General features: G+C 43.0%; 1 protein-coding gene across 1 annotated transcript in view; it reads left to right on the forward strand.

Moving 5' to 3' along the window:
- Positions 1-4,204: 4,204 nt before the first annotated feature.
- Positions 4,205-26,634, forward strand: part of znf407 (zinc finger protein 407) — a 145,260-nt gene continuing 122,830 nt past the window's right edge. Inside the window, exons 1-4 of the mRNA XM_071206044.1 lie at positions 4,205-4,281; positions 5,825-6,553; positions 6,730-8,943; positions 16,018-16,132. Coding sequence (XP_071062145.1) covers positions 5,890-6,553; positions 6,730-8,943; positions 16,018-16,132 — 2,993 coding nt within the window. The 5' untranslated portion in view covers positions 4,205-4,281; positions 5,825-5,889. The remainder of the gene's footprint in view (positions 4,282-5,824; positions 6,554-6,729; positions 8,944-16,017; positions 16,133-26,634) is intronic.

The following is a 26,634-nucleotide window of genomic DNA, read 5'->3' on the forward strand; positions in this document are numbered from 1 at the left end:
CCCATAATCCCCAGCTATCGTTTAGGACTACAGTCCCCGTGATTAATCTTCAAACTCTGGGATTGGATGTTGGAGTGGCAGTGCGCCAAGGTTACGACGAGCATCAAACAGCTGTTTGAAATGGAACGAAACCACACCAGACTATCCAAAACTGGAATCGAACGCCCCCCCAGAACAACACATGCTGGCTATTGTGTTTCGCCAAATGTTCTATGGGACGTCTCTACTGAACGTTTTCGTTTTTCCCACAATTAGAAGTTGCCAGTATTAAACACATTGGTGTTATCAAATGTAAAACATATAATTAATAAATGGGTGAAAATCGCTTGTGTCCATAATGCGCAGCATTAATATATACCCACATGACAGCTCATTGTTACTTTGTAATTCTACTCCACTACAATTCAGAGGTTAACCTGGTATTTTTACTCCACTACACTTATTTGAGTTACTTTGCAGATTCTGATTAATGATGTGAAATATAAACAACCCTTAAAGCAGACTTTAGTTACACCTGAGTCAAATTCAGGGAAGGTGATTGTCAAGTGCCAACAATCAGGAGAGATATTTGATAGTTGGTGCTTGAGAAGACTAAACATGTATCTGCAATTGACATGAATGGAAACGAGTAATAAAGTATATTCATTACTCGTTATTCTACTAATAGTTCATTAAAGACTGTATAATATGTGCTATTTTGCACATCCCTTTCAAGATTTCAAGATTTTCAAAGGTTTATTGATATATAATATACACAACTACGGTGTAGTTATGCAATGAATGAAAAACTTGGGTGACAGGTTCCTCAACATCTATCAATGTGTGTATACAGTACCTCCACCATTCAACTGTCATATTCTGCACATTTCTTATTCTATCTACATACATAAGAGTATAATTCATATGTATAATATCAGTTAAAATAAGTGCTTCAACATAGTTAACATTGCAGGAAAGCAATATATTAGACGTTAAGTCCTTTCTTAGGCTCTTTTCTGTTCTTTTGGTTTTAGCGCCTGGCCGACGCGCTCACACATCACTCAGAGATACGTTTGTTTTTGGCACATTTATTTCCAATTATCGTATCTTACCAGACGAGGTTGAAACAGTGTTCGTCCTTTAAATAAACAAATAGTCTCTTCTCTGCAGTGCAATGCAGCGGTCAAAACACCGTGTGGCTTCAAACCAAACTAGAACACAGAGTATAATCAGCAGGACTCTTTTAACCAGCTGAGGCCATCACAGCACCAATCAGCCGCTCCGCCCAGCCGTGGCTGCGGATCACGATCACCTGACACCAATCAATTATACTCCATTACATGTCCTTATTCTGTTTTGTACTGTTTTCTACGTCATACCTTTTTATATTTGTAATAAATCTCGTTTTTATGGTTCATCAGTGTTGTTTTCATTTGTGGAGGGATGAATGAGTAAATAAATGAATCAATGGACATTGGTAAAGCAAGGCAAGGCAAGTTTATTTATATAGCACTTTTCAACACAAGGCAATTCAAAGTGCTTTACAAAAAATGAAAGACATTAAGAAAATGGCATTTAAAATCAGTCATTAAAAAGAAAAGCTAATAAAATAAACATTAAAAGAAAAAATACATGGATAAAAGTTACAGTGCAGTCTAAGATATGAATAGTTCAATTAAAAGCAGCGACAAAAAGAAAAGTCTTCAGCCTGGAAGTACTGCATTTTATTGATCTAAATTACTTAACGTAACAAGTTAACCTTCTTCTTGGACGCAGCTATGTATGAAATCAAGTCATTTTAAGAGTGCATTTAACGTGTACAGGGTAACAACAGACAGACAAAAAGTCCTCAGTCTAATGGAATAATCCACGAGCTCAGCCAATGAACCTAGCGATGCGAACATGGTAGTCCAGGAATGATAGTTTGATAATTTGAGTTTGATATACTTTATTAATTCCCGTGGGGAAATTGTTTGTAGCTGGAGTTGGCTGATAAACGCTGCTAGTCAATGTTGATTCGATGGTCAACTCTGTTCCCAGATAGTAAAACCTCTCACAAATACCGCGTATATAACGCAAATACCTCGGACTTAGTGATGTATTAAGACATATGACAAAACATGACATAAAACAAGCATACAGCACTGTTTAGAATCCATTTGGTCTGGTTTAGCGCAACCATGTAGGCGGCCATCTTTCACTTCTGTTGACAATATGCAGCTACCCAATTGGTGTAGCACGATCACGTGACGAACCGTGGCACTACTTTGGACCAAGATATTATTACGCTTTGAAGGGACTAGTTCAGCCAATAATTACGTGCCTAGAAGAATTGGCAGGAATTTTAGCGACAAACTTTTTTTTGGTGGATAAGCATGACTCGTTCTTTTTTATGAACTGAAGATTATGTAGTTCCACTTCTGTGGAGCGGTTGAAACGATAACAGGGTTCACCTTATGGCCTATTAGACTAAAGTTCACTATCTAAACACTCAGAGAGTCCTTTACTTCACCTGAGCTGAGGTTATCTGAGACTCTCTGTCTGACAGGAGAGAGTTCTCCCACTTTGTTGTTGAAAAAGCTCCTTATATCCGTTAGCGTAGGTAGCACCAGATGCTAACCACAACGATCTCCGGTACCTGTGCGCGCTCGCTCGCGCGCACACACACACACAAAACAGAGCAGAGCTTGAATGAAACAGAGGCCCAGAAGTAGGGTACTTGTACTGTACTAGCATATTATTTTCGAATCAATCCTTTTTCAAATTATGAATTTCACACATTAAAAAAAAAGACATACATTTCTTGCGGGTGCTTATGGGGTGCTATGGCTATCCTGAGGGGTGCTTCAGCACCCCCCCGGCGCCACTGTTTAGCAGTTAATATTGCTTGTGTTTACATTAAGATGTTATTTAAATAGCAATACAATTGTATAGCACAACTAAACAATAACGGAATTCAAAAGCCGAATGTTACATTTTACTTTAAACTAAAACGTACACAATCACTTTCATTTCTATGCATGGTGCTCGGCCTGGCTCGTCGTATAGGCCTACGTTCTTTTAAAACCAGAACTAAAATGAATTACTCCGTTACTTACTGTATGTTGAAGAATGTACAATGCTGCTGCAGCAGCAATAAACATGTTCACATTAGTGATGTTACGTATTGCGCTGAGGCTTCGGAGCGTGTGTCGAGTAATCCCCGAAGCTTTTTGTGAAACTTGTATCAAGGCTTGTATCGTTTTGGGCAAGTGACGTCATCGATGACAAACGAAGCCTCACTGCCTGTCGATACCACGTGACTGCGTCAGGAAGCGATTCAGATCGGTTGAACCACAACGCTCATATTACCCATTGATGTATAATAATCCATATTACCCCTCCTGTACCCGGGCCCGGTGACACGATGAAATTAAGAGAGCTCAGAGACCCTCACTTATAGAGGTCGGAACATGTCATAAGTATAAATGAATAAAAGCATAAATAAATGTAGGAATAAAGAATAAAAAAATAAATGAATACATTTAATAAATAGCATTCAGTGTTTTCAAGTTGATTTATTGTGTGGGCTGTGGCTCAGCTGGAAAGCAGTTGACTCACAACCACAGAGTCCCTGGTTCAACGACTCGTCAATAAGTAAAATGAGATAATGTAGTTAATAAATGTATTCTTTGATATGGTTTAGTCTTTCTCAGGCTACAACATGGTTAAGTTTACGAACATTATTAAGGAATACAAATCCCTCTTTACCAGCCTCCTTAGGCTTTTCAATCACAATAATTAAACTGGAATAAAAACAATATTGTTAACATGAAAATATGATTTTATGTTCGTTGTTTAGAGTTATTCTAAGGCTTTACTCATTGGGAACTCGGTATGAGATAGAGCACACTGTTGAGATAGAGCACAAATCTGCCTGTTTTACACACTTTGACACTTTGTTCAAATGAAGCCCATGATGAAGCCTCATGAGATGAACCCTTTTGCGAACCAATTGGCTGGAAAGCTTCAGAGCTTCATAAGGCTTCATCTCGCCATCACTAGTTCACATTTCTGGCCTACCCGTGGCATCCTGGCATTGCCGAGTCTTGAATTGTCCTTCATTTCAGGGTGTTGTTTTTTATGTTAGAATATTTTTGATTTTCCCACAGAACGGGAATGCAACATGTGACCAAATCAGCTGATGGAGGAAAAAAAGGCTCGCGGCCCGCCTTCTTGTGTGACGCATGGCTCACGCTACGGTACGCCATTTGTGTCTAGCAGCAAAAAGCGCGGACAGTGGAAATAGTCGTATAACAAGAGGTAAGTGAAATTGAGGTTAAACTGTGTCATTAAATTATTACCTGCATTTATTTTGCGGAAGCGATAGGCGGTCTCTGGGGTGTTTTCAAGCACTGTTTCGGCAAACTAGAGGACTGTTTCAGAGGTCGATGTTAGCCTCCTTTTTGGGCCTCTGTGCTGCCGTCGTTTTCCAAGCCATGGAGCGCTGTAGACCCGCCTCTGTCCCGCGGTGATTGGACAACAAAGCTGATGTAGCGATTTAATTGGACGTGCTGCGTGCATCTCAAAAATACAGCTGAGAAACAAGTCGCTTGTTAGCAAGTTAGCAGCAGGTAGCAAACAGCAGTATTCACAACTTCACCTGTTTTGTGTGCAGTTGCAGGAGCCATATTCAACTTGAAAAGTGTTTTCACACTTTCGCAACTCTGGTGCATTGCGTGTATGTGCGACCCGGTGCAATTTACAACATGCAGTCTTAAACACGTTCGGCTAACTTAATATCACTTCCAAGCTATCATCGATTGCTTGGTAGTGACACATCTGGTAGTTCACTAAGGTGGAGTGAGTAAGTCACAAGTGTGGCTAGAATGTGATGAAAGTATTGAAATTACCACGGAGTTGTACCAGTTGTAGGAAGAATATTCCTTGTTGGTCTGTAAATCCTGTTGTTAACCGACGACACAACCTAATGCAAATCCAATAATACTTCTCGTGCTATAGAAGGAAAACGTGAGACTGAATTGACCCCAAAATACCTGCGAACATAAATTCAGCACAATGTGACACAATGTGACCCTTGGTAGTTTAAGTTTAGTAAAGGTGCTTTACAAATAAAATGTAGTATTATTATTACATGATCCAATAGCCTACATGAACATCTAACTGTTTTTACATTTTGTGACAATATACATGTAGATTGTGGAAAATGAGCTAGAAAATAATATGTGTTCCTCAAGATGTCCCCTTTACAAAAATACTGTATTTTAGTGTTGAGAATGTTTCAAATAATTACAACTCAAGCACATTAACACTTAATTGTAAAAAATATGCTGCAACACAAAGTACACATAAATAAATAAATACTTTTTTTAAGTTGCCGTGCATTGAGCTTTCTTAGCCAATGTATACTTATATTGAAGCTTTGCTAAAACGGAAAACATTTAATGAAAATGGCAACTGTGTAAAGCTCTAGAAATATTGATATTCATAATTAAGATGTGCTTTAGTTACATTTACTGGCATACTTATGGAAACTATTGTAGCTCCACTAAATCATGTCTACAAGCATGTAAGGATACATACATAATAATAATAATAATATGACTTCAGTGGACATTTTTCCAATGAATAAGTACCAACAGCTCTCATTCTCTTCTCAAAACAATTCTCACCAAGAAACACTAGATGGAGACATTTACTTGTGTAAATGCAGATGGTGTTGTTGAAGGATTCATCACTTTTCAGAAGCTTATGTTAAATTAGAAACTATTTGGCAAAGACACTTAATCCGTCTCCATAATTATTTTGAAAATCCCAAAAATAATTTTTCTTTCTTTCTTTCCAGGAGTTTGATCCAGTGTTGGTGATAACGATCAACTTCACTGTTATAGAATTATAGCAGTGTAAGATATGGATGAAACCGTAACATCAGAAAAAGAGGCTGTTGAGGACAAAGTGCCTGACACCGTCAGTTGTAAGGTGCAGCAGGATGATGTTGACATGGAGGGAAATAAAGAAGACCCTACCGAAAGTACTGCCAAGCCTGATGAAGCGGAAGATGAACTCGCTAAAGGTCTTCTGCCGGACAACGTGCCTGAAGGTCGGGATACTATCTGCACAAATTGTGGGTTCTCAGCTAAATGTCCAAGATCACTGAAGATTCACTATGCAAGAAAGCATGGAAAGAACTCGAAGAATAACAAAAGAACAGCTAAGCTATCTGAAAAAAGTGAACAAATCTCTGACCTGAGTCCATCTGAAATCCATCATGAAGTAGACATGGAGACAGAAAGTGCTGCTGAAGTTCAACAGAACAATAAGTCTGATAGTGATGAGCTGGGATCAGGGTCCAATGAGATGAAGACAAAGCGTTTAACTAAAAAGCAAACTGAACTAGACAAAGAGCAGGCAGATCAAGAAGAGGCCATCCCTACACAGGAGAGAAGAGTGAGCAAGCGGACCCCAAAACCTAAGATGATATATTCCTGCAACTACTGTGGACAAGAGTTCAGGGACAAGTCCCCTTTGGATGTGCATATCCAGAGTTACCACACCAAAGACACCCAATTCACATGTGAGTATTTATTTTACTCAATATTATTTTGGTATTAGATATATGTTTAATTTGTAATGCTGAGTTTTCATTCTCATTATTTCTGCAAAAATAAGTTCAAAGTTAGATTGAAATACATGTTTTTTACGGAATTGTTTAGATTATTGGTTAAAAAGCTCATCTAAAATCTCTTTCAGTTGAGGCTGGTGAGAACATGGATGCAGAAAAGGACGCTGAGGATCCTGGCAGCACTCTGAAAGCTACTCCCACTAGAGTGGCAGCTAAACGTCCGCTCAGCAGGTTCCATCTTAAGTGTACCAATTGTGATTTTAGGGTTAGCAACCCTTCATTGCTCGAGAGCCATACTCGAATCAAACACATGAACCAGCAGTGGTACCGTTGCAAATTGTGCAACTTATTTTCTGCCACATCTGAGTGGATGGACGCTCACCTGTCCTCCGATAGTCACATGCAGCAGCAGAAAGAGGAGAAAGGCATGGAGCTTTCGGCATTTGAAGTGTACGTTGAGAGTGTAACTAGAGACAGTATTGGGGAAAGTGGTAAAGTGGATGATATGGCTCAGGTGGCTACTGGAGAAGACGTAGACTCTGCAACAGAAGGACATCAGGAAACTGAAGAGGCAGTGGAGGCTGCCGAAGCTGATTCGGTCGAGGAAGAAGATTTTGAGCTTCAATCTCCCAAAAGAAAAAGAGGAAGACCAAAGCAAGTGTCCACGACCACTTGTGGATACTGTGGCCTGGTAGTGTCCAATGCTACTAACCTCAGTGTCCATGTCCGCCGCAAACACAGCAAGGAGTATGGCTACAGCTGCACCCTGTGCAACTACAGCTGCGTGACCAAAGGAGACATGGATCGTCACTGCATCACAAAGAAACATGTCAGACGTGCACAAGATTGCTCAAATAAGAACCAAGTGGACAACCACACAAGTCCGTCCCCGCAGGAATCTACAAGTCAATGCCAGGAACCAGGCGCAGCCCCACAGACCCCTGACAAGGAGTCAGAATCTGACAACACAGCGTCCAACGAGCAGAGCGGGGAAGAGCAAACTCAGTCAGACACAAGCCAGAACAAAAGTAAATATGACTCTCTGAATGCTTGCGTGTATTGTGATTTTGTAGCTCAATCAGTCTCTTCGCTGCATCTTCATGTCAAGAGAAAGCACACCAAAGATTTCGAGTATGTATGTCTGGCATGTAGCTACTATGCCGTAACAAGCAGGGAAATGTCTCGCCATGCCAGCACAGAAAAGCACAAACAGAAAAGCCGGAAATATCTGGCACCAACAGGAAGTGAGGGACAAAGAGATGCAGCGCTCCCTTTGAAGCAAAAAGAGGACATTGATCTTGAGGGGGCAAACTCCTACCCTGAATGTGAACCCTATAGCCCCAAAGAAGAGTCTGACTCTTGTTCTGGTGACAGCCAAGTTGTGGAAAGTCAGAATCCAGCCGAACTCTCCGTCACCACAGAGCATGTTGATGCTGTAGCTGGTGTGGACAAGGAGCAAGCAGAGCCTGATACATCTTCTAGTTCCAGTGAACCACATCTAACCAATGTGACAATTGAGCCTACTGAGCTATCTGAATCTAAGCAGGCTGTAACAGATGTTCAGCCTTCAGTGGATCAGCCTGAGAGCCAGGAGGAAGTGGAGGAACAGGCGGACGAAGAGCAAGAGATGATTGTAGATGCAGAAAGTGGCAAATCTCCTCCAGATACACAAATGTCCAAAGCCCTTCCCTTCGATGCGTGCATTGTATCCTGGAAGAACCTTGCTGAGCAGGAGCTGCAGGAAGGTTTGACTCTAGAGGGCGAGGCTGCTGTCAAATGTCTGACTGGGGGGTCCCCGGTGACTGGCAGCCTGCCCTCTGACTCTACATACGTCAAGAAGATCACACGCAAAGAATTGAAGGTGAGAAAGGAAGCTAAGGGAAGCGGCTCGCGCATACGCTGCGACGACTGCGGCTTCATGGCCGATGGCATCAGCGGCCTCAACGTCCACATCTCAATGAAGCACCCGTCCAAGGACAAACACTTCCACTGCTTGGTGTGCGGCAAGTCTTTCTACACCGAGAGCAACCTGCACCAGCACCTGACCAGCGCCGCCCACCTCCGCAACGAGCAGAACAGCGTGGAGGAGCTGCCCGAAGGCGGCGCAAGCTTCAAGTGCGTGAAGTGCACGGACCGCTTCGAGTCTGAACAGGAACTGTTTGTTCACATCAAGGAGAAACACGAGGAGCTTCTGAGGGAGGTCAACAAGTACGTGGTGGAGGACACGGAGCAGATCAACCGCGAGCGTGAAGAGAACCAGGGCAGCATGTGTAAATACTGCGGCAAGGTGTGCAAGAGCAGCAACTCCATGGCCTTCCTGGCACACATCCGCACACACACCGGTATGTACCCTGCCTCTATTACACACACTCTTCCCCTTTCTTCTACTCTTTATATTTCACACTCACACACAATGCACATTTTCAACTTTAAAGTAGCTGCATTCAATATTTAACCTCTGACTGATAGTAGGCCTTTGTAATGCATTTTGAGCACTTGAACACATCCAGTTTCCAAAAAACAACATGAATGTGTAGCTGCTCAGCTATTAGGCTTTTGTTTTTAGCTCCAACCGTATTGAGTGGGTAGACACAGCCTCTTCTTTGGCAGCTTATGCTAATGTTAAGGCTACTATCTACAGCAGCCAGGTAATAGCCGTTTCAGTTGAGGTGAAGGTAAAGACTGATTGAGCTTCAGACCAGCAGGAGAGACGCTAATGGACCCCAGATTGGGATTCCAAGAGCAACGCTTGGTCAGAGACATGTGCGACTCATAATTGATGTGTCCATTACCAAGGCTCAGTTGTAATTATAGTCAATAAGTCTCTGTAAATGTGTTAAAGCTTAGGCTAAAAGCATTGGAGGTCCAAAGAGAGGTGGGCTAATAATTTAAAATAATCAATGCAGACGTATTCAAAGCCTTTAATTTCCCTTGTGTCTGTACGTCCATGTTTGTCTATATACAAGTAAGCGCTTGCATGCCCAGTGAACGTGTGTATATGTCAGCCTTCATGGCAAGCTGATTATCCTCAATCCATTAAGATTTATCTTGTCATTTATAATGCAAAGCAGGACTGCGTCGGTCAGAGCTTCGGCTGGGAAATGTCCGGCAGGTTAAGAACACAGGGCGCTCCATTACTTCTCCCTGACCATGTGTATTAATTGCTTTTAAAAAATCAACTTAATGCAGGAACGAGATGTGAGGGCGCCATCAATAAATGCCCTTCTCTGCCTCCTATGGTTCACTCATCCCCCCCCACCCCTTCAGCCCGAACTTTAATGGGACTTTAGTTGTAGTCCGTACTCTGTGCTGACCACGTGTGTAAATGATGCGTGTGTGAAGTGTCTGATGTATGGGAAATAAAAAGGATTGTTTCCACTTTCAGACTCGGTGACAGTGGACGGTTTGTGAAGCTGTTGTAGCTTTTGTTAGAAAACCCACTGATAATATTTCCATGCAGAATACTGGGGAAACATTCAAATACTGTGTTGATTACTAGGACTGCCTCATCAGGAAATTGCAACCACAATATCTTTTGCCATTTAATTAAAACATTATTCATATTAGCATTTAAAATTATACCAGATGATGGTCATGGTGTGTTTGTTGTTCTTTTTTTTATTAAAGGTGACATGTCATGCTTTTCCGGTTATTACCCGTCCCCTTGTGTGTTATGAAGGTTTTTATGCATGTTAATGGTGTGCAGAGTCAAACCCCTCAAAGTACACCATGTAGGGAGTAAAACTCTAACACAGAAAATACCTCCCCAAAACGCCTCGTTGGAGATACGTCACTGTCCATTTGATTCTTCCGGGGACATCATGATGTCATGTCGTCCCCGGAAGGAAATGGACCAATCCGTGGAGCCGTTACGTTACGTCCGCGGAGCCGTTACGTTAAGCCCCCGCTGATTGGTCCAAATTGACCAATCCACGGACTTCCTCACTCACTCAGTGCAGGCAGCTCTGCTGATCTCTCCTCCCTGGCTGCAGGCTGATAACAGACAGTTGGGATCGCGGCGAAATGCTCTCTGCAGACCCATTCTCACAGCGTTTATCAACCTTTTTCTTACTCAATATCAAGCCACACTTATTGGTTTTACTTCGGCTGTGACTTTGTGTGTGCTCAGGGTGAGTTTCGCTGTGTTTCGCTGTGTATCGCTAAACAAGGAAACCACACCTCCACGGAGCTCAGCGCGATTCACAACGTCCCGACTGGTCCGACCAATCGGAGCACACTGGGCTCACAGGGAGGGGGGGGGCAGGAGCTCCAACAAGCCGTGTAGGACAGAGAGTGAATACACATACTTTACAGAGATGCTGTATGCGAAACCAATGTGAGTTTGGAAAATTGCACAGTATAAATCTTTTCTAGTAGACCTCAACAATGGAAATATGATCAGTGGAAATGGCCATGACATGGGACCTTTAAAAGGTCTGTTCCAAACAAGAACGTTTAATGAAGTCTTTAGATTGGTTGTTGATCGGGATTTCTTTGCAGCGCCACAATATTTAACTTATATGTTCACGTATACTGAATATACTTTGGATATCATACCAGCAATTTTGTTGTACAACCCTTCTCTTTTTACTCTATTATGTCATCATATTCCCTTACATGCAATAGGCTAAACATTTTATTGTATTTACCCCTTATTTAGACAGGAAGGTTCCATTCAAATACAAGATCCAGGAAGCCCTTGTGTGCTCCAAAAATGTGCTGTACTCAAATCTTCTGATATGCTGTTGCTTTATGGATAACTAATGCATCTGGGGCACACGAATGATTTCATGTTCAGCAAACACTCAAACATTCTTTGTCCTTTCATATGTATGCCAGTCACCTTGTGTGGCCAAAGTCAGAGTGCTTACAGCTAAAACCCGACTGCTTAAAGACGTAAGGATTGGAGGTTAAATTCCTGATGATTAATGTCCAGCCACCACTTTCTTCTTATTAAGGAATAGTCTATATGTATCCATAATTCTACTCTGTGTCATAATTCTTGAGTTTTGAGGTCACTTACTTAGTGTTACTTAAGGAAATGAAAAGCTGTGACACTGAGGTCCCAACAGATGGCTTCAAGTCAAGGGCAAATTCCCAGGCTTCAAGAGAGGAATACTTTGTTTTCTTTAGGCTTAGCATTTTTTTTTATTCACCTGAATTATGTTCTTGTTTATGAGATTAATTTCATTTATGCTGTTCTTATTTGTGGAAAGCACATCTTTCTCTTCATTTTGACGACATATGCCAGTTGTTATTATTGCTAAGTTCCCTCATTACAGTGAATTATTCACCTTTTTATGTGGCGGTCATTTATTCTGGGACTTTGTTTGTGGGGCTTTGGAGCTGCGCGGTGGGGGTCTGCCAGTTTCTGGGCTGGGAGCACGTCCAGATCCCTTTTAATTAAGACCTAGTTTTTATTCACTTGATTAATCAGTGAAATCAGGAGACGGTAGTGGGAGGCTGCACACAGATTTGTCAATTTGTCCCTTAAAGGAAACGTGTACACATGCATGCATTTTGCCAATGAGGCTACAGCTGGGATTTGCATTTTGAGGTAAATTGGTCACTTTTTCACTGGAGTGAGCTGTCTGACCTCAGACTGAGCCCGAAAGTAATGGACACACACCCCATGCATGTGATGTGTGTTTGTACAACTAGCTAACATTTTTAATTGTAAGCACATAAAGCACAAGGGCTTTGATAGAGAAGTTTATAACATCTTTATATCCTTTTAGTTAGTGTTTCCCCCAAGGATTTGATATTCTATCAAGTATTGAAGCATTTAAAAGCACATTTAGAGCCTCATGGGGCATTACAATCTGCACTGAAAGCATTGTCTGCCCCCAGAGACACTGGTGACTGTGGCGCTTGTATCAAATAAGTGCATGCCACTTGTAACCTACATATTATATATTTTATGCCATGTTTTGTCAAGACCAAGTCCATTTGGCAGCCAGATCCAAACCTTAAAGGGGTAGTCCAAAATTGGCCAAACAAAATATACAGATTTAAAGATAAAGGATCAGTCACCATTCTCATTCCCATCCCTCATCGAACAAATCAGTGCGTAACATTTGACCTCAAAGAGGGCCTATTATGCTTTTTGAGGTTTTCCCTCCTGGAGCGTGTTATATATAGTTCCGCAACATAGTGACAACAGCCCTCACACTTCTATTTGCTAGCGCTCCGACACATTGTACACGATATACTATAGGGCGGGACATCTCTAAGCGACCAATCAGATCAGAGCAGACTGGGCTCAGGTTTCAGACAGCGGGTGAGAGAGGTGAGCTGCAGCACAGGCAGTATTAGACAAATAAATACCTTTTTAAACATTAAAGGTGGGGTAGGTAATTTTGGAGAAACCAGATCGAGTGCGCTAGAATTAGAAAATACACAGCCGGAAGAAATCTGCCACTTCCTTACAGAGCTCCTCCTCCAACACACACGAGCGCGCACACGACCAATGAGGGCACGAGATAAGTTTGTGCACAGATGGAAGGCTGACAGGCAGGTAGGCCATCCAGTTATTTTAGCCGGGCCGGCTCAGATGATTGGTCGTGCTTTTTACAGTACTACGGCTTACACAGATGACATGTTTTAATGGATTTCTTTTCAAAGCACTTAAGATATTCATTGCAATCGGGATGTTAAGAGCATTCCATGGAATATAACAAAAAGTGTATCTCGAGCCGGTTTCTCAAACTTACCTACCCCACCTTTTTAAAGCATGTAAACATGTCACAGTAGACACACAAAATACATTTATGAACCTGAAAATGAACATACAAATACAGAAGCTTGTATTGTGTGAAGGGCAAAAGTAGACTGGGATAAGACTGAGGTATTTACAGCTGTTGATGTAATGGCTGCTTTTCCATGCCAACACCTCCTGCAGCAGTGGTCACCCAGCAGGCAGCGGAGAGGCTAGAGAAACGCAGAGTCTCCCCAGTCTGCGCAAGTCTTTGGAAAGGTTTGCACGGGACAACAAGAGGGCTCTGGATTTGTCTCTCGTGAGAACTGTTGGGGAACAGGGGCAGAAGCTGGCCAAACTTCATGAGGATAACAATTCTCACCAAAAGGGCTCTCAACTCACACCTCTCTCGTGCTTTCTGTGTGAACCGTGCGATAACCAACACTCCGCAAAAAAGTGGGGCACTTATTTATCTAAAATAATCATGTATTATTCCTCTCCTCCGAACCTGGTGATTAAAGCAAAGGCTATGACAGGATTGGGTGGCATGTGCAAGGCTTAAGACATCACCTTGTGTGTGTGTGTGTGTGTGTGTGTGTGTGTGTGTGTGTGTGTGTGTGTGTGTGTGTGTGTGTGTGTGTGTGTGTGGAGTGAAACATTACATGAGGTTCTCCTCTCAGGAAATGAATTAGTCATTCCCTGTCTCATCTGGGATGTGAGGGAGCCACATCGCCCCTATGTGGATGGCAATATTAATTTAACATGACACTGCATTGATGGTCAATTTCAGTTTCACGGAGGCTGTTTAAGTGGAGTGGTGGAGTATTAATGTGATAAGATGTGGGAACTGAGGGACGTTACAGCTCTCTCCTTTCTGCCATGTCTCATACTCAGCCAGCCATCTGGACAAATCAGCTCCCCACACGCCTCGCTCTCACCTCAACTTTAGGGTGTGTGTGAGTGAGAATGATCGTCTCTCCTTCTGTTTGTCCACGGGTGGTTGTGTCTTGTGAAATTGAATGTGTGTGTCTGTATGCACATGCTTAGGTGTGAGGTGGGGCTCTGCATCTAGATGTAGGTGTGTGTAGGTGGGATGGTGGGTGCCGTGTGATGTATTTGAGTTTTTTAAGCAGGTGTTGATGATTGTGTTTTGTTTTTTTAAATGCATGTGAAAGTGTCTGCACATTTAGGTGTGAAATGTGTCTGTATAGGGATCGTATTTGTTTATAATATATGCCTTTTATTTGTTCTTGTTTGTGTGCCTCTGTGAATGTACGTGTGTGTAGTATTCTATGGGGACAGGCTGGCTTTGCTGCTGCCCATGAGTGGACCCCACCACCACCCCCCCGCCCCCTGTGTTTATGGGTCTTGTTAGCACAGGCTAGCCTTTCAATCTTCGTTACCGCCTTCAAATTTGATGTGTCGTTCTTCCTGCTCACAGCAAGTGAACCGTGTATGAACAAATTAGTAATCTACACAAAGTGCTTAATCAAATCAGCGGCTGCCCCTGGAATAAATATTGCACAACGTCTTGGGATATTCACTCCGAGAGGCTGAGGGGTTTGCTCAAAGATGCATATGTGGATTAACCAGGCTGCCACTACAAATGGATTGTCGCACTGTGAGACTCTGGCCTGAATCTGGCCCAGCCAACCAAAATAGAAATCAATTTGTAATGTTTAAGTTACATTTTTGTGATGAAGTGAAGGCAATAGCAAGTCATTTGGCTGAAGTTAGAGGTAGGGCTGCTCGATTATGGCAAACATCATAATAATTGATATCACGATTATTAAAAACGATTATCCATTTACTTTGAAAACATCCATTTATTGAAAAAGCAAAAAGGTGTAGTATGTTTTTAACAGTTGATTACCCTGAACTTTAAGTATAATTCAATTGAAAAACCAATACAAATTTTTTTTTTTCTTTTTAAATAAATAATAACATTTATTTCGATTATGTTGTTTTCATAATCGTTGCAAGCCAAAATCGTAATTGCGATTAAAATACGATTAATTGACCAGCCCTAGTTAGAGGTTTGTATTACTCTTCAAACCATATGAACACGAGATTTTGACCAACACAAACAACTTTTTTTTTTTTTTTAAAATGGATTCCGTTTAAGAAGTTCTCCTTTTCTAATCTGAGCCGGTAGCTGTTTGTGCACCAGCCCTCGCAGCTCTGCCCTTAAATGACTGATGGCAGGCGGAGGCTCTGCCACTCTCTCAAACGCTACCCCGCCCCCTAGACTTATTAATGACAATAATTAGGGAGAAACCTCCCTGAGAAGCCCGCCAGAGTGATTAGCGCTTTAATGATGGAATGGGAGGTAGTGAGCGCACCCAGAATTGATTTACGTATTCGCCCTGACCTTTGGAATCCAATTTACGCATCCACAGGCAAAGGAAGAGTAGGTAAGAGATGAAGGAGAGTGACAAGGATAGATAGAGAGTGAAACGCCTGGCACTTGAAGTGTGACTGTAGTAAGGGCATCTGTTTTTATAATTCTGAAGTCACTCTGTGGCTCTGCAGTATGTTGAAGTCTCAGCATCGAACTAATAACAGTCCTCCATGCCTGGCATTGAGAAATGAACTGTCATGTCAAATCTGATTTCTGCCCAGCGGGTTTACAGTCATGTTTTATTAAAATGGCCACCTTTCTTTCAAACATAATATTATCGTTGGATATGAACTCACCTCGTTTTACTTTGTTTCGCAGGATCCAAGCCCTTCATGTGCAAGATCTGCAACTTTGCAACCGCTCAGCTGGGAGACGCCAGGAACCACGTGAAGAGGCACCTCGGCATGAGAGAGTACAAATGTGACATCTGTGGGTGAGTCACAAGATCTTATGATTGAATGTTGCAGCTTAATTTAGGTTAATCATGAGATCTGAACACAGAACTGGAGGTGTAGAACTTTTCCCATCCCTTTTAATGATTGGTGCAACTAGTCAAGTATGTAAGTGTGTGTCAGGCCAGAAGCATCATTTATTCAGCTTGATCAGGTACGTTCAGAGCATTTAGATGATTACAAGAGCCACTGCCTGCACAATCATCATGTTTATCTTGACATTGTATTGTAGTTTCCAGAACAGCTGCCACAGTTTTGTGTTGAGAGTTGGAATTGAGAAGCATTCACCTGCGACAGCCAGCGTTGGCTGCGTTCCTCTCTTAAGGTATGGGAAGGTTACATGTCGCTGTCTAAGGGAGCGATCTGCTCATTTCCTATCCTACCACCCACTTTAAATTGCATTCGTTTCAAGCTAATTCATAATTCAATCCAATTGAACCCTGAATGACCACAATAAGAGAACTGATACTAATGCAAATTCCTTGTCAACATACTGAGATTTCATCTAATTAGAGAACTGCCTAGAAGAGCTGCTAAACCAAATAATATCATGCGTGAGTCTTTAGATAATCTTGGTGCTTTTGCACATTTAATATTCACGTTGACATTCTAAATACATAGGCTATTATTTATTTAGGAAAAGATCAAAAGCTGGCCACACTCCAAAGAGCAACCCAAACAATTCAGTTGCACTTAAATGTGTACAAAGTGTAAATGCTCTCAAGCCTTTCTTGACAATGTATCTTTCGTCCTGAATTAAAGGTAAAGACTGTGTTCACCTTCCTTAATGTATAAGCTGTTCAAATACTCATCATTGGAAGAGTATGTTCGGTAACCGCGAGCCTATGACTACCCAGCAGTGCAGGAGCGCAGTTCTATCCCACTACCTCGCACCCCCTACATGTAGACCATATGTTGTGTTCAGCTCCTTTCATTCCCGCGGTAGACCTCCTCACTGCCTTGCCGTGTTCAAATGGACGTGTTAAGCTGTTTAACATGCAGTCAGGGAATAGAGTAAATTGAGGGATTTCCAACTTCGTGCAATCGGGCTTCTGCGGCTACACTCTCGCTAAGATGAAGACATATGTGGCGTTATTAGTTTCTCCCTCTGTGTAATTCCGTGTAAACCGTTCCATTTAGTTCAGTCGCGGGCCGATCTTGTTCTTCTGAAGCCGAGCGGAGCACGCATGTTTATTTGCTCCCGCTGATGTTCGCAAACATATTACAGCAGGAGCAAACAAGCTTTGGTTTAAACACAGCTTCTCCTTTAATGAGAGGAAAGGCTCATGTTTCACAAGCCCCTCAAGCCCCTCAAGCTGAACACCCCCTCTTTTCTCCCAAGTGCCGCACATTTGTTAGGGCTTTGACCAAGTGTCTAGCTTCACACACACACACACACACACACACACACACACACACACACACACACACACACACACACACACACACACACACACACACACACACACACACACACACACACACACACACACACACACACACACACACACACACACACACACACACACACACACACGTACAGAACAGTTCCCCAATATGCCTTTAAATGGGACCACTAAATACAGCCCCGGGTTTCACAAATCATGTGGATGGAGGAGCCGTGCGCTGCCAGTGCCAGCCACCGGTGACAAATGGTCCCTGTGTGTGCTTTCAGTACTGACTGATCACCGGGCCATCCCCCCTCTTGACTAAAGAGCAGCAAACACAAAGAAAAAACCCCCAGAAACACCCTCATTAAGGCCAGAGCCACAGAGCCATGCATACACAGCCTGCCCCCCTTCCCAAACTTCTCACGTTTGATGTCCTTAACCTGAATCCAAAGCTGCTAATAGATGGCTACATATCGGGCATTATGTTTAAAGTGAGATTATGGCGCAATTAGGTTCTCCATCGTCCTGCGGGTACTAATGACGAAGCAACCTTTCAACAAAGTTTTTCCCAATATTTGTTTTATGATCACCATTACTCATTTGTTCCCCTCTATATCTGGTATTAACACAACCCTTTTATGCTGCTTTTTTACAATATAACTCGAGTTTCATCATTTCTTTTCACCTGCACCTCCATAGGGCTTAGAGTTGTGCTTATTTAGTTTATTGCCATTTTGTTTGGAGCACATGGTTTGTGTTTTGTCTTTCTTTCCGTTCAAAATAATCTCCCTCCGCTGCCATCGATTGTTTTCCTTGTTAAAGTCTCACGCCGGAAGATTATCTCGGCTCTGACACCGCGATCGAGCGGATGTGCTGCACCTGGCTGTCCACCTCACTTTAGCCTCTGCGCACTGCCGACGATCTCGCACCAGGAGCTTGGGGGGGGGGGGACTTGTTGATAGTTAAAGATCATATTGTTGTGGCATTTAATTAAGAAATGCAAATGCGAGGCCAGGACAGATTGGAACCTTTTGACCACGCTGCCAATCACACCTGAGCGAGCCGGTCAGTGGCTCGCTCATCATCGCTAACACTTTATAGGCTTTCTGTCTCGGCCTCTACACACCCGTGTCTGCGCTTCTACCCATCCGTTTGCCCGTATGTGTCTTTATCCCGGCCTTTTAATTTGCCTATAAAGAACTCTTAAGGTGCAAAAACAGCAGAAAAACAAAAATTGGCCATTAGCTCACCAGATAAGATTTCTCATATTTAATTGGTTAAAAGAAGTTCTCCAGCATGTGAGACAGCAGAGCCTTGCATTTCCTCACGCCGTGTTTCGTCCACAGTGGGGCTCGGCCACTTAATGAGCCTCCTCCGCCTCTCCTCCATCATCTAACGGAAAGGCCCTGGATTCAGCATTTCCACCCCACCGCTCTCTCGTCCTCCCCAAAGATGCAATGGACGTCCAGTGCTGTTGGAGGTGTTAAATTATGCATAAGCAGTCTAAATGCTTTGAGGCATTGGTTTAATATCTCAGCCCGGGCCTTAGAAGTATTAACACTACCACGGACATGGATTGTCCTCTTGTGGAATGCCCTTTTATGATTACGGGTCATAAACTGCTGCCCGTTTCCCAGTGTCACTTCAGGAGTCTGAGAAAAACTTAACAAACCTTTTGTTTTCTCACAACACTGAAAAAAAAAGTTTGCTAAAGTTTGCCGTCTCCGTGGAGGAGGCTGCATTGTGTTCTTCCCCCCCATCCCTCCCCCCCTCCCGGTCTCAGTTTTCTTGACTTAGTGTTGGAGGGAGTATATATAGTCATGATTTCATGTTGTGTGTGTGATTTGACTGTTAACAGGATGGGGCTGGTTCATGTCAGGGTTTTTATGTCCCCCCTGTCTTGTGAGATTGTCTGGTCTGTTCCCGGAATAGCCCATCAGTTCCGCCCTGCGTGGCTCATCCGCTGTAATGTGCCTTAATGCCCGGGCCTGTATGAGTAGTGTGAGGCCTGGCAGTGACAGTGGAGGAGCATCTTAGCTCGCTGCTTATCCAGAGAAATCCTTCACTTAACTCAGCCCCTCTATTGTCTATCCACACCCCTCTCCTTCTCCCCTGACGTGATTCTCTATAATCCTCAAGCAGATTCTGGTTAGAACTCCCTGAGAACTATTTTTATGTTTCTTTTTTTCCCCTCCCTTCCTCCCATTTAAACATTAATGCTTGTTGCAGATGAAGAAAAGGATCCCTATGAGGATGATTATAATGTCACTCCACTGATCTCCCGCCGCCCCGAAATAATTGTACATCATCGCTTCATAACGTGTCAGAGGGACACGTTGGTGGCGTGCAATTAAAACCGCAGAATATAATACACCAAATGACTGCCTGTCAGGCCTATGAACAACACACTCGGTGTTTGAGTTACACTTAATCATCACGTACATTAGCGATTTCGCTAAGATGCCTCCACACCACCCCCTCCGCCCATACAGCAAAGGGCGTGAAGCACACTGCTCCTTACAGGCTGAGGGATTGTGTCTACGATACAACAGCTCTAGGGTAGCTTCATATTCATGTTAGACTTAGACCTTTTAAAAGCTCATCATTTCCTAAATGATTTAGCTGTGTGTGACCAAGTGCAAGCACCGTGTCTTGTCAGGAACTGGAAGCTGGAATTATAAATTCATTAACACGCAACAGATGTAAACACTGAATGTTTTCCTCATGATTCAGATAGCCTTGTGTGTTTGTATATTTTAATAATACTTATCAACCTGCAGAATGTCTGTATATATGAAGTTACAGGCATATTAAGTGAGAACATCTGGTTTAACCACCTCGAGTAAAACCACTAGAATCTTAACCCGCCTTACCCTCATCATGTTTTCGTCCAGCCATTGGCAATTTAACCTTGCAAACCACATACTTATCCATCTCATGTATGTATTCCAGATCTACATTATTATGTATGGCCCTTTTTCATTTGTTCTCTTCAGACACAGGAACCTGTATTCAGTCCCATCAGGAAGACATCTTCCCGTTTACCTTTTGAAGAGACACTTGTTGTGTCCGGACCACGGTCCTTGTCAGTCAGTGAAGTCCCCTTCACCAAAATAAACACATTTCGCACTGATGCATTTAACAAAATTTAGTGGGCCATTATTGGAAATGAAATAAGTAACGCTAAAGGTCATTTGGAAAATAATGCAGAAAGGCTGGTCTGGAAAGGTTAAGTATGTGACGGAGCTGTTCTGATGATAACGAGGGCTGCGTACGGCTTGGAGAGCTCGGCGTTCTGGTTTGACTCGGCACTCTGCGATCGCTCTTTATGACCGCGACAGCTTTACAGCCCGTTACCCCCCATAACACGATAAAGCGCAGCATAATGGATTGGATGTGTTTAGTAGCCTTGGGCTGATGTTTGTAAAATTAATGTTTTTTGCAATAGAAACACACTCATGCACGGGCACACATGCACACACTGGAAAGAAAAAGCAAGAGAGGGGAAAAAGAGAGGAGAGAGAGAAATCAAGTCCGGACAGCATCGATGTATCAATATAAATCTGCCAGAGTACAGTTTTATACGTTTTATACTTGTTTTGGAGCTGACTGGATTGTCAAACTTTAGTGTCTTGTCCTCGCAGATATCTCTCAGTTGAAGAGAGGACAACAAACATATGGCTTCATTAGTTTGGTATGGATTACAAGCCCAATATTCAGCAGAAAGGCGATGAATGCTATTAGATTTGTGTTTCAAATTACAGAGCGCAAGTACTTGAGGGAGATGAAGTCGGTTTTCTCGGTAAGTCTCATATTGGATGCTTTTGAAGAGTTTGAAAGGGACCCCACGCAGCATCTCTGAGCGCCAAAGACAAAGAGAGAAGTCTCAGCAGATCAGTCCTATTTTAATAATAATCTCATATTCTTTATTGGGCCCAGAACAGGGGCCTTGGGGCTTCATAATCAAAGCTTTTCACTTTAATCAAAGACAAACAACAACAAACATTGGGGTCCACACTAAACGGGAGGATCAGTAGTTAAGCTTGGGAGCCAACACAGCACAAAGGCTTATGATTCTTAGTTATACTACTCTTGAGGACCACTATGTATGCTCTCAATAGTTTCCTTTCTAAAAACATTAAACTTCTTGTGGCCTCAGCCTTTTCTTCAGCTTTTTTATCACTTTTTGTTATTGTTAAATCTCATCACTTGCACGACTAGCAGGACACAAATGAAGTAATTAGAAAAGTAGTAGTCTTTTTTGTTGTTGCCTTACCCTCTCTTGATAGCATGTATACACGTTGCATGTACCTTCTCAATATGAATATCAGCTAACAAAGGAGAATCAGCTCCATGCTGTAGAGAAACACGAGTCAAGTCTTTACACTCCCCCTCTAACCACAAAAGAAGTACAAACTTTATTCTTTAAAGTAGTTGAATTATTTCAAAAAATGTTGCTGAACAATCCATCCTATAGAGTTAATCATGTTAAAGGTATATTGTAGGAGAGAAAAAAACATGGAGGGGGAAGTTAATGAGTGATTAACAGCAGCAATTAAAAGATGAAGACGACGGCAGATGAAAAAAGGGGTGTAATTAAAATATCAGTCCTCCGATTGTCAGAAGTGCGAGTGTCATCCATTGTGCACTTATTAAAAAGCGCGGTGGAGGGGAAGGAGCAAACGGCGCTTAATTCCAGCCGCCCAAAGTGTCTGGTAATCTGCCCGTGGATGGAGCTGGAGAAGGCCGTAACTCATGTTTAAGTGTTGGGGCCGTGTCATTGCAGGTTCACAGTCATGCATTTCCGTGTTGACACCCATCGTGGGCAGGGGATATTTGGCAGTCAGGAGTAATTTAACTTAATTAATGGGATGCATATTTGATGGAGGGATAAAATATACTGGCTCAGCAAAGTGGAAAAGGGGAAAGATTTAGTAGGAGTTAAAGGTGGAGGGGAGAGTAATTTGTGCATTCAGTTACCGGCTGCTTGAGAGACAGAGAGAGGGAGAAGGAGGAAGAGTGGGCTGATAAAGATGGCAACCGGCAGGGAGGAGGAAGGGAAGGGGAGGATGAGAGATGGATGGTTGACACAAAGCTGAACTGATGTGTAGAGGGGAATGGGCTGTCCCTCCATTGAGAGGGCCATCACACTGACAACGCTTGATTTAATTGATATCCGGACTGAGCACTTCCTCAGCGCAAACACACACATTACGCCGGTTTGCAAACTTGTGGCGGAGCTGCCGGCTGCCAAGGGCCTTTTTAATATTCATGAGGGGGCTTTTAAGGGTGTTTGGCAACAGTCTCCTCCCTTACCCAACATGTCTTTACTACCAATACACACACTTTACCTTCACAGCAGACACGCAACACGCTCCCTGACAAACCCGTGGCCTGACGAAAAGCTGTCACGCTGCTCTTAATCTCCCCTGGCACTTTTTAATTGACTTCCTGTAGGTATAGATTATTTTCACGGCGAGTCTGCCACCGAGATGTTTGATACCGTCTTGGAGACTGGCATCTGGGAGGCTTGTAGCTCACCGGAGATGACGCCGTTATCTCGGTCTCTGTCTCACTCCCGCCCTCTCTCTGTGTGATGGCCAGACATATTGGGGGAACGTGGGAGAGCTAAAATGCAATCAGTCATTGCCATCATCATAATTGAGCTGATGTACCTGCTGGGAATGCTGGGGAGATGTTGGCTTGGGAAGAAGGGAGGCTCTTTGTGTCTGCCTTAAACTGTTGGGAGCATTAGTCCCATATACGGGGCCGATATAGGCCCCTCTGTTAAAAGTTGGATGACGGCCAACGTGCGGTGTCAAATTGATTCGATGTTGTTTGTTTGATTACATATCATATTAATGTTCACATGAATCAACGCTATGCTGCTTGTTGGAGGTAAGCTCTTAAGTCTAATGAAACAATTTGAATCAGATTCCAAACAATTATGCATGGTTTATGTTTACGATCAGTAGTGAGGTCATATCAAGTTAATTTGTATAGCCCTGTATTACATATGGATCCCCGAAGAGCTTTACACGCCCACAACACCAGCATAGAGAATATCAGCCGGTTGTGGAACATGATCTGAGGCAAAAAAAGGAAGTAGATTGTTTATTGATTGATCTATATAGGAGCTAGAAATTGAAACTGAGTTTATAATATCTCCCAGTGCTGCGTCCATGGCCTTTTCCCCCTCTATATGTGGTATCAAAATGGCAGAGAAACACTAATCTTTTGTACGTTTCGGAATATTCTGGCCTTGACATTTCAAGTCATGAAAAGCTGCCAAAAACGGTCTGCTGTCAGTGACTTGAGTCCAAAAAAAACATTGTTAGTGATGCAATCCATCGGAACGCCAAATCCCACTCTCACTTTGCGTATCACCAGTGGTCTGGTCCACACATGCTGATACCAGGCACACGAGCGGACAGGGCCTCCTCCTACACACTACCATCTATTTACACACTGGAACACATACAAACCAGACTTTTCTATAATGATCAAAGTACATACTACATTGGATGCAGGGTAATGTATCTCTAACTTAGTGTTGGTTCTCAAATATTTGATCCGGGGGCTAATTGTATTATTGTATCAACCAACGGAGATCATTATGACAAAACAGTATGTCACTGTCACTATTTTCTTGCACTATTTTACGTTTTCTTTTTATTTCTGAAGTTTATTGTATGTTGCACAGTTGGAGGAGCCCGGGGCTCAGCATTTTCATTGCCAACAACTACCCTGTAGCTATTGTACGTTTGAAAACAAAGCCTTTGAAACTTGAATCTTGAATCCAAAGATAAACTCTCAAATGGAGTTTGTTGTTTGTTTCGGTATTAAACGATCCATTTTCTTTAGAAATTCTACTTCATAAAATGTCTAAACTGCTGTTTTCTAATAATCTTCCACATAATGTCTGCCACTATAGGCTTGTTACGTTTCTGGTCTCACTCTCTGTAGTCCATCATTTTGTGGCATCCTTCAGGCTTAATACCACAAGATCCAGACGATTCTCAGATCTATGAAGTGATATTGACCATTGTCTATGCGAAACAGATAATAAGGCGTGATGAATGGCTGACATTAGTGATGAAATTACATCAACCTTAACAGGCCATTGTATTAACACACCTAGCCTATCCCACTCCTCCGACTGCCCGTTTAATTGATTAATTACCGACGTGGATGGATGAGGGGTTGCAGGTCCGGAATCGGTGGCTGATTGCTAGTCAACCATAAACACGAGCAGCCACAGCGGGCCCTCAAGGGCAATATTCATGCTCCCCAACCTTATGGTGATTCCTTATCCAGCTCTGACAAGAGGAAAAATATTCGGCCATAAAATCGCTGGTATCACCGGGCTGACATATAAAACCCTCTGTCACTCCCTCCCTCTCTCTCCTCGCCTGTGCTGTGTCTCCTTTAGCTCTCAGACGCTCAGCACACCCGTCGGACTCAGAAATCACCCTTCCTCCTCTGCATGTGTAGCTACAGTCCCTCAGGTAGCCCCAGCTTTAAATATGAGCAAATAATGGCGGAGTGAGTGATGCTGCCTGTGTCCTTGACTGGGTTCCTCTGTGTGCCATAGCCTCATCTCACTGTCTCCGAGCCCCGCGGGACGCATAAAACACCCTCGTAGAAAAACTCCCGAGGCGTGTTGGTGGCATCCGTTTGGATGGATGCGGGGATGCAGAAAAAGCCAACGAGGTCTTTGTGTATGTTTATGCAAGTGCGGAGGGGGGAGGGTAGATAATGTTTACACTGCTGTGTGTTTAATGAGCAGGGCGCTGTGTCCACTTTAATGTGTTTGCATTTCTGATGCGGTGCGACAAAGTTATTAAAACGTTATACGGCGTATCACATCTCTTTTATGTCTTACTGTTTGTTTGCCTGCATCTTCCGTGGCCTCGGTAGCTGATGTCAGGCTTAGTGGTGGAAGAGGTTAGAATCATGCTTTGTGGGTGTCACTAAAATGTCTTCATAGGAACAGTTGTCCCCAAATTGTGCCAAAGCTCCTGACAGGGGCACGTTGGGGTCTTTTTGAAGTGTTAGGAAAGGGCAAATGGTAGAAGGAGTTACTTGGTTTCCAGTCGGGATCCACAAGTGTCAGGCCTGAGGGAAGAGGACTGGACATGTGGCAAGAGACCAATAAGACCCCATTGTCAGCCACACCGTCTTTGCTCTCCCCAACACTTCGCCACATTAACCCCCACGCCCCTGAGGCCCTCCAGACTGAGGCGTAGGTCTGAACCCCTGCATCCGCCCGTGAAAACGCTGACACATCGATTACCCCGCAGGGGGAAAATAAAAGACCGCGATGGGGAGGAGGGTGCCGCGTGAAGAGGAAGCATTTATCATTTATTCTGTTTATTCAGCAAAACAAACAGAGGTCAGGATTATGCTGCAATACTGATAGCTCTGTGTCTATTATGTTTAAATTTCAAATTAGGCGGTTCACTCGGCGCACTTTTATGGTCACTTCAAAGCCTGCCCGCTGCCTCCCAGGCCCCCCAGCTGAATCTGATTACTTAGACTTTTAAAGTCCACATAAGCTTCAAGAAGAGCCAAAACAGCCATTTGTTTATGTGAGTCCAGTTTGTATCTCAAAGAAACTCTGTTGTTCTCGAATTGCGGTCTTTCTATTGAACATTAGATGGCGCCATTCAACTTGCTACAAACCCACACTCCCAGACCTCTTTGCCTGGTGTGTGGTACATGTGGATCCCTCGCCTCAATGAAATGCAATTAAGATTCTGCTCGTTCACTTAAAAGGTCGGTTCAAATTTGCGATTCGTTAAGCATTCATCTCAATTGATTTTGTCACTTTTTAAAATAAAATACAAGTAGAACATGCTTGGGTATAAATGTATAGCTTAGTGGCGATGTCAGAACTGGTGGGAGACAAATAACAAAGTGAAACTTCTTCCTGGTTTATCTCCAATTTCTGCAAATAGAACAATTAATTAAATGTGCCGACAAAGGGAGATGGCTCATTGGAATGTACTTTAATGTCCAATGCGAGCAGAAGTTCTACTTTCAGAAGTAGGTAAATTGTTAACAGAATGACTCCCCCTGTCTCTTTGGTG

This window comes from Pseudochaenichthys georgianus, chromosome 16 (genome assembly GCF_902827115.2).
Source record: "Pseudochaenichthys georgianus chromosome 16, fPseGeo1.2, whole genome shotgun sequence".
Classification (NCBI taxonomy): Eukaryota; Metazoa; Chordata; class Actinopteri; order Perciformes; family Channichthyidae; genus Pseudochaenichthys; species Pseudochaenichthys georgianus.